A 9,007-nucleotide genomic window follows, 5' to 3' on the forward strand; every position below is an offset into this window, starting at 1 on the left:
GGGCACTGTCCTTACTACATTGAACTTGCATTTTATACCTGTAAAAGATATCTCATTTGTAAATAGAAGAGAGAAGGCTTTTACGTTCATTTGGGTAGGTCATGAAACGAATGACGAAATATTCAGAACTGCTGAACAAAGGTGAAGGATATCAATCTTGCTGGTTGCTTTCGTGTAATGCTACGTAGGTAACATTTTTCTACTTGTCGTTTTATTCCTCCTACTGGGAGCGTTTTCTGTTGAAGTGTTGAAAAGAAATCAAATATGATAGAACATACTCTCAGACTCTACTGGCAAGAGTTACAAAAGGATGTTAGAAGGATGAAACACAAGATGAAGACTACCACTCGCATACACCGTTTACGTCATGAGAGATATGAACACAGCATCATATTGCCATGTGAAGAAGATGGCGGAAAATAGCTAATAATCTCGATTTACTAAAAAAACATCCTCATGGCTGCTAACAAAGAAGAGGGAACGGTACATGTCAATAAATACTCGAATTGTCATTTGTTGTTAAATTAATTACGCTCAATAACAATTTTCATTCCGATCATTTTTAATGAACATTCAATAGATTCCTGCGTTAACAGGCCCAGTTTTCTGTTAAAGATCTTATTTTCAAAATCATTCGGTGATGTCACTTTTTTAAATAAATGGTGGACTTATATTTTCAAGTAACTAGTCGATTTTTTTCGTCTCAACGTGAATTATCCCCCCAATGGACTTAAAACCCTGGATTGGATATTTCATATGCACTCGCATTAGTGTTGAAAATTTATTTCGAGGCCTTACGACTTCTTCTGGGAAAACCTAGGCAACCTTTGATCACAAACACTTTCTCACATACAGGAGAGATTTCAACTCCCATCTGCTTCTCTCGCCTGGAAACTTCAACGCCCGTTGGCCGCTTATTTCTTGATCTTCTTGTACTCGGCGTCGTACTTCTTTCTGTACTCGCCAGTGGGGTCCCACTTGGCCTCCAGCTGGGACCACATGTCAGGTTTATTCTCGATCAGGTGTCGGATGACCTTATGAGCCTTCTCCTCCTCCTTCTCCGTGCACTCTGAGCACTCGGTCTGAAGGGTGTCTGGGATGCTCTCTGCAAATTGAAGGGAAACTTTTATCAGTATGATGAAAATTTGAAGTCACTAATTTAAGAGTTCATCAGTCTAAATGCTCACTATCTCGTTGTTAACCATCAAGATTTCCCATATCCCTGCTTAACCTTTGAGGTAGTGCACTTAAATTGCATTTGTACATCGATAATTTTGGCCTAAAATTGGAGAAAAATAGCCGGAAGACTAACTTTTTTCCCAATTTTCAATCGTTCCATATTGATTTTTAAACAGCACACAATAGTTGCAAATTTGTTGATTTATACTTGAGTGTTTATATTATTCATTTATGAATAAAAAGCATTATCTATGAATGTTCCCACGAGTATTTCGTTGACTTTGACTAGCATTTTCTCGGTGTTAATTGTTAAAACTCAAAGTATGCTTTTCAATACTCTATGTCATTGTTGTAAATGCAGTGTTGCACAGAGTTTTCATTTACCTGATGGATCGCAAGATGTTTTTATAAAAAAAAATACAGCGCCTATCCCTGCCCTTGATTTGCGAGCGTTATGCTTTTCAACAAAGCATGGAGACCCGTTACATGCAAGCCGAATGGAATAGACGATATGGTAATCATACGATAGTGAAATAATGAATACATTTGAGGAGGTATTTTACAAAGTTTTGAGGATAAAAAATTTCCCATCCCATTTTTCCCGCACTTTCAGTAGTTTCCAGTAATCTTATATATATAAAAGAAAGTCGAAAATCGTGTTAGTTAGAACACTTATAACTCGAGAACGGCTGCACCGATTTCAATGAGATTTGGTTCTTTGGATTCGTCTCAGGCGGGGTTAACATATAGGCCATTAAAAAAAAGGATAATTTCACAAAAAAAATTCATCTCTTTCTAACAATATGTTTTTAGGAGTTAGCAACGCAACAGCAATTGATAAGTCGGTCAAAACTACCAATTAAATTATTTGTTTTGTTTTTACCCATTTAATAATTGAACTTCGTAACAATATAATATTTTAATTACTAAATATATTCAAAATATTGAAATGGCATTTAAAATATTTAATTCTAGCTAATTTTAAGCCCAGCTCGAGTTGACTCTTCACTACCGTGTTTGTAAACAAATCTCCAAGCAATTGTTGACAAAAGGTAATGTCCGTGTTCCTGTCGAGGAATCGAGCAGTTTGATTACACTTTCTCCGAATATTTGCAATTTTTTTTTGGAAGGTGAGCTCATCAACAAAGAGTTCCAGAATATGATTGATCACCACAAAAATCAAAAATGGTTGATTGAGTGAGCAATTTCGACGGCCTAGAACGAAGATGTGGATCACTCAAACTAGGTAAATCAGGATCAAATAATTGGTACTCTGCATGAATTCAAATCTTTTAACTGAGTAATAAACGAAGACGAAGTCACCAACCATCTAACTGAATATATAAAGTCCTTGGACGTACCTTGCTTACCACGGCACGATTAACAGCTAAAGGAAGGCTCTGTGTTCATGATATTTCGTAACCTAAACTCACCATAGCTATCCAACGGAACGCGTTTGGTTATTTAAAAAATTGATAATGAATGTGACTCACGCGACTTTACTCAAAGGAAAACTCAAAGATGAGGAAGTTCTCATTCCTCATCTTTCCATGATCCCAACATATATGCCCTTTTGAGCTTAAATGTATTCAATTTCCAAGTAGTGTTGCATTCGCGATAACGATTAACAAATCGCATGGTCAGTCTTTCAGTTTTAGTGATGTTTGTGCTCATGTGCTAATGAAAACCCATGATTTTCTCATGGTAAATTAAACCTGCTATGTTTACGAGTCGGTAAACCATCCGCTGTATTTCTTCCTTCGCTTCAAGGGCGCAGCTAATACTACGGGTCTTTAGGGTATGGAAAACTCGCTAAGGTAAGCGAGAGGTGTGGGGGCCCTCCCCCAGACATTTTTTCAAGATAAATGGTTCAAAATAGCGGATTTTGCGGCTGTGTGAATAGTTAAATATGTTTTGTTTGTTACCTATCCGTCCCCCTAATATTAGTAACAAATTTTTTTATAAATAAGTTCTCTGAGCTCTTGGGGAGGTTTTAACCCCCCAAAACCCCCCTCGCTGCGTCACTGCTTCGCTTCGCCATATTTATTTAGCGTCATCTGTTTTATATTGCGCCTGATAAAAGAAAAACTGTTGTTTGTCATAAGGTGCTTGACGCACTACATTAAACCCGAATGTGTAGGACACACCGAGGTGCGTTTACGCAGTGCATTTTTTCCAAACAGAGATGCTGTAACTGGCGCGCCTAAATTCATTTGATACGAATGCTGCTGCTTCATAGGGGCTTTTCTTACACGATTTTGAGCATCAGTCAAGCGTCGGTCTGGCGTTGTGTTAACCTGCCCCGTGAACGGGCTAAGTTTACGCAACAGACTTGGACTTAAAAACTTTTTTTTACGGTTGAAAGCCAGCATCAAATAGCCAGAAAGTGAATGCGTATAATTTTTATTTCATTAACTGCTTTATAAAACTACAATGCCCAAAATTTCTTAAGCTATTTTCATGCTCATTTACGTAGTTTTATTGAATTAGTATCTTATTTTATTATAATAAACATGATTATAAACGATACAGCCGCTCTTGATTTATAAATGTGTAACTAAACTGTTAGTTCATTGATTGTTAGGGGGTACGAAGTCCGCCGGGTCAGCTAGTTGTTTATAACTGTAAGATATATCCCTTAAGACTATGGGGTATGGATGAAGTCTAGAATTTATTTTCAATTCCGTATCCAATTTTACCACGATTTTAATAGATATCCTTGCATATCTGTAAAACTTAAAAAACCCATGTCTTTCCTAATGATCGCACCCCAAATTATGTACAGAAAGCTGTCGCGTGTGTGAGTATGTATCGATATGGTCCGTTGGAATTTGGATTTAGACTAGTATGTACTGTCATCGGTGCACTACAGACATGATTTTTCTTCCTTTATAATAATTCTCACTTTTCAATCAATGATGACAATAGAAAATTTACAGCAGAAAATATCGAAGGGAATATAATGACTGTATAATTAGAATTCAAACACACATTTTTTCCTGCCTTTAGTTGAACGAGAGAAGGATATTTTACCTGAGTCATACGTGTGGACTGAAAATAGGAACAAATGCATATTGATTTCAAGTCTAAACTATTACGTCGAATAATTTTTATAATTAATGCAATTGCTGATTAAAAATTTATCTTTTCTTGGAATGAGAGTTGAATTTTTATGAAAACGCGGTATGATTCTGAATATATCAGTTGCAGTGTATTGGTTGTACATTTGAGTATAATTATGTTTAACATTAATTCATGGAGATCATTTTTCATCTTTCGTGAATATGTAAGGTAACCTGATTTAAATAGATTGCCAGTTTGTGACGAAACTCTACATCATAAAGTTTCTGAGAGATTGAGAATGTTTAAGTGAATAATAATGCACTGCCGAGAAATACAGTTAGACTAGTCGCCGGACACTGTGAATCAGTTAGACTAGGTTCCTCTGGTATAGTGGCATCTTTGAGAATACACTTATGGAATTCTCACTTATTGAAAATGTAATCGTAATGTCGGGAAAAGTTTTAAATGAGTTTTAGCATCCCTCCACAATATCAGCGCTAAATGCGAGAAGTGACCGAGTATAATGGAGGTCGGCAAGGGAGGCACAGGGAAAATACGAAATATTTGTTTTAGCGGAGTCGCCTTTGGGTTCGCGCGGCTGAGGACCACTGCGTTGGAGTGCAAGCATGTTCTAAGTTGCCCAAATCCGCGGATTGGATGGCTGTATGTTGATAATGCGTAATTAGAGAATCTGAATCTCCATTTGACACCAATATTGTGAAATTTCTTCACCCCTGTATTAATGTGATATGCGCATTTAGCTGTATTTTAAGAAAAATGATTTTTTAGAAATGTTAGATCCTACATCTGGAGTATGCTCCTATACGGAAGTGAGGCTTGGACAATGACCGCAGCGGAGAAAGCAAGGATAGAGGCCTTCGAAATGTGGTGCTACAGAAGAATGATGAAAATCAAATGGATCGACAGAGTTAGTAACAAAGAAGTCCTAAGAAGAGTAGGAGAGAAGAGAAGCCTCATGAAAACCTTAATAAGAAGACGGAACAACCTTATAGGCCACATCCTGAGACATGATGGCCTGATGAAGACAATCGTCGAAGGACAAGTGGAAGGTAAGAATGGAAAAGGAAGACCTCGAACAAAATTTATGGAACAAGTGAAGAGAGATGTGAAAGAGAAGAAATACGTAGATGTGAAAAGATTAGCTGAAAGGAGAATAGAGTGGAGAGCTGCGTCAAACGAATCCTAGGATTGTTGACCAATGATGATGATGATGAATGCTGCGCCAAAGATAATACCTTTAGCGTGTGGAACATAACTTTTAATCCTCTATGTGAAAAGGTGCATGTTTGCACTATGAATCGCGTAAATGCGTCTTGCTGTAATATTCTCGTTACATAAGAAGCCATTGGGCTTTTGAAGTTTTTATGAAGTCTACCTGTGGAAGGCGAGGATAATTTAATTTTGTGATGACTGTTATATATTTGCTTTTGTTAATTATGTCCGAAAAAGTACGTTTAATGAACAGCTACATCACCTGAAATACTACGCAAAAATCGGTGAAAGTGTAGTCAAAATTTTCATTTACAAACCGTGGGAGATATTGTCACTATTTTCGTTTACAAAAAGTATCCCTCTTTTAAATTTGAAATTTTAACTTCTTTCCTGTTAATAATTTTCATGCACGGTAAATTATTGTGGCAGAATGTCTTCAGAGTTAAAAATTCCCGTTTTTAGAAGCTTTCTGGAGATTTAGCTTAATCAGGATAAACAATCGTTTTTCTGAGGATTCTTTTGGAATAACAATTTTGTCTAATTTCTTTGAATGTCATTACCTCACCGGTATTCTCTTATTCCTTCCAATATTTGATGGCATGGGGAATATCACGTCATTTTTCTCTCATCTACTTATGAAAAATGAAAGGAAGACATTAGTAGTCCCCTGGCCAGAGAAATCGCAGTCCCAACGTGAAAATTCCACAAAGAAATTATTTTCATGTTCTAGTTGTTATCTACAGTTTTTCCACCTAGACAAGCATTACCATTGGAAAATGTAGACATTTTCGGACTTTTTAAATTCCACAAATATATTATTTCATTCTTTTCTCAGTATTCCCTAAAGTGCAATGAGGGGAGTATTTTCATTGAATTTTCGTGAAAATCGCATTTGCTCGTTTTCCCGAAAGAATCTCATGTTATTAAGGCGTCCTTACCAGCGCATTTATTAATTATTTTCCGTACCCCGGAAAAAGAGCAATAAAGGACTTTACAGCGGAGAATCTAGCAAATAACATTGTAGGAAGATCAAAGCACCCGTGATTTTATGTATAATTTTGGGCGTACGCCATTAGTGAATAGAAAGGTTTATCCGTGCAGTTACTCACTTTTCAGCTCATATCCTTCTGAGGTGCAGGGTCCTTTGTCCATCAGACAGTTAAAGTAGTTCTTGACCACACGGTTGCTCCTCAGGATGTCGCACACGTTGTCGCACTTGGTGGTGTATATTGTGTCGCGGTATGTACGTCCGGCGTAGGCCACGGCCACCAGGCACGACACAAGCAGAAAGGCGGTTGCGGTCTTCATGTTGTCTTGTCAGCTCTCGAACTGAGTGGTGATTGCCGACCGATGAGATCAGCAGCACTTATATACCTGATCGCGGTTCTTAAGCTGGTAGCGGTCCAATCTGAGTCTTTTCCTTGTTCTCACAAATAATCCCTCTCCCCCTCCCTCCCCCCGCCCTTTAGTTGTTTCCACGGAAATCCTCACCCTCTTCCCCCTGTGGTATCAGGAGTTGGTATCACCCAACACACAACCGATCCTCATGATTACGTTTCTTTTGCTCCCCTCCCCAATCCTCCCTTCGTCTTCGCTTGCGTACTTCGAAGCGGACTTTTCCACATCCACTCTCCGTCACCATGATGAATATCGCGTTTTCTTTGTTGCTCATTCCAAGTAAATAGTTTTTCCATAAATTTTATGTTCCAATTATACAGGGTGTTTCAGGAGGAATCTGGATTACTTCAGGAGAAGAATGGGGAGGCAATTTTATGCATTTTGTGTCTGGTAAATTTGGGGTTGCAACTGAGAAATGACAATGCAAACAATTTTTTAAAAATTAACTTTGAGACACCATTGAAACTTTTTCTTGGGTATCCATCCTTTTTGGCATTACATTTAATACTATAGACACTTATAGACAAACATATTGGTTGGACGAAAATATGCTACTATATTTGTTAAAAATAATCACTAATTGAGCTTAATTAAACGAGAAGAAGATATGAGTGAGTATCAACAATATGATTTCGCAATCGTAACCATTTTGGGATTAATTATTTCAGACAATTTTTTTCGCACATTTGCATATTATTCAAAGTATTAAATAAAATGCCGTAAAGATTGCATACCCAAGAAAAACAGTTTTCATGATAACTGTAAATGGCATCGAAAAAAATGTTTGCGTTTCTATAGTTCAGTGTCTAAGAATTTGAGACCCTATGTAATTGCACAAAAAATGCTTAAAATTGCCTCCCCTTTCACCTCCTGAAATATTGCAGACTCCGTCTGAAACACCCTGTGTATTTTATTTCTTAATTAATTCCATTTTTTATAATACTGAGGCTGTTATATAACGCATTTATAGACATATTAATACTCGGGTGAGCTGTCACAAATTCATAAGTGAACTCGTCCATGTGTGACATATAAAATCATTGTGCATTATTATTCTACAAAAAAATTAGTGATTTGATTTTTTTGATAATTTGAATAACAATATAATTGGACGAAAGATATTGACAGCTTCTTTTAAATTTTGAATGATCTTTATTGTTCCAATCCTTTTTTATCTTTTGCGTTAAATAAACGTTATATTCCCAGAGAGGTCATGTATACATCTGTAAATATTCATCAAGTTATATTTGCAATGGATCATTATGTTATATGCTTGCAAGGCATTTATTTTCAATATCTGAGGTATTTTCTCTATTATTTAAGGTCAACTAATTATCTTTGAAGTTAACATATTAGTATTGGCGAGTTATTTGCGACGAGGTAAATAATAATTTTCCCTTTATATAGAAGAATTAATTTTATTCCCTGTAGATGATCCATGATAGATAAATGATCAACTTAACTATTATTTTCTGAGGCGAAATTACAGTTTTATTGCCATTTCGGTATACTTATGGTTCAGAATGAAGTATGAGTAGATATCTTTCATAAAGAATCGAACGAATTTTCCTTGAAATGTGTAAATACATTCAAAAATTTCATTTTATGTCACTTAAGCAATGGCCAGAATGGAAACAAGTAGTCATGCTTTCCCTTTCTTGGCTGCCCTTACGTAGTTTCGCCTATTATTTTCCTTTCTATTCTAACACCCTTTCACTTCCTTAGTGGTAGGCTTTGGAAACCTGGTGTCGTTTTTGTGAATATATACCCTTGCTCTGTTTTTGCTCTTTAGTTTTGAGTACAGGAACAAGTTCTAGTTTAATTATTTAATTTGAACGACTTGTTATTACAATATAGTATTTCATAACTGCGTTAGCATTGTCCCTTCGACAATTTTTATGCCATGGATTGTATTTCTGTAAAAGTTTGTTATGCGCTAACTTCGTTTGTTGATGTCATCTGCAGTGATCTGCATTAAACACTTTCAAATGTATTGTTTCATATTACCCAGCTTAATGTAGGATTGATGTGTACTTAATTTTTATGCAGACATCCGAAGTGAGGATTTATTTAGCATATGTTCCGTTTTCAGTCTTACAAGTAAGAATATTATAGCTTAGTATCACTGTTATTT

The 9,007-nt window shown here is 36.4% G+C and overlaps 1 protein-coding gene across 1 annotated transcript; it reads right to left on the reverse strand.

Annotated features, from left to right (window-relative positions):
* Nucleotides 1-538: 538 nt before the first annotated feature.
* Nucleotides 539-6,852, reverse strand: LOC124165343 (ejaculatory bulb-specific protein 3-like). The gene is made up of 2 exons (XM_046542701.1): nt 6,585-6,852; nt 539-1,105 (listed from the first exon to the last, which is right to left on the reverse strand). Exons 1-2 carry the CDS (start codon nt 6,781-6,783, stop codon nt 915-917), a joined length of 390 nt encoding a protein of 129 aa, XP_046398657.1. The 5' UTR covers nt 6,784-6,852; the 3' UTR covers nt 539-914.
* Between the last annotated feature and the right edge of the window lie 2,155 nt (nt 6,853-9,007).

This window comes from Ischnura elegans, chromosome 9 (assembly GCF_921293095.1).
Source record: "Ischnura elegans chromosome 9, ioIscEleg1.1, whole genome shotgun sequence".
NCBI classification, from domain to species: Eukaryota; Metazoa; Arthropoda; class Insecta; order Odonata; family Coenagrionidae; genus Ischnura; species Ischnura elegans.

What these genes read in the sequence shown, in the direction of transcription:
- LOC124165343 (XM_046542701.1), bottom strand. Translation starts at nt 6,783, where the DNA reads ATGAAGACCGCAACCGCCTTTCTGCTTGTGTCGTGCCTGGTGGCCGTG. An exon ending in AGAAGGATATGAGCTGAAAA is followed by an intron (nt 1,106 to 6,584) that starts GTGAGTAACTGC and finishes TTCAATTTGCAG; the next exon opens with AGAGCATCCCAGACACCCTT.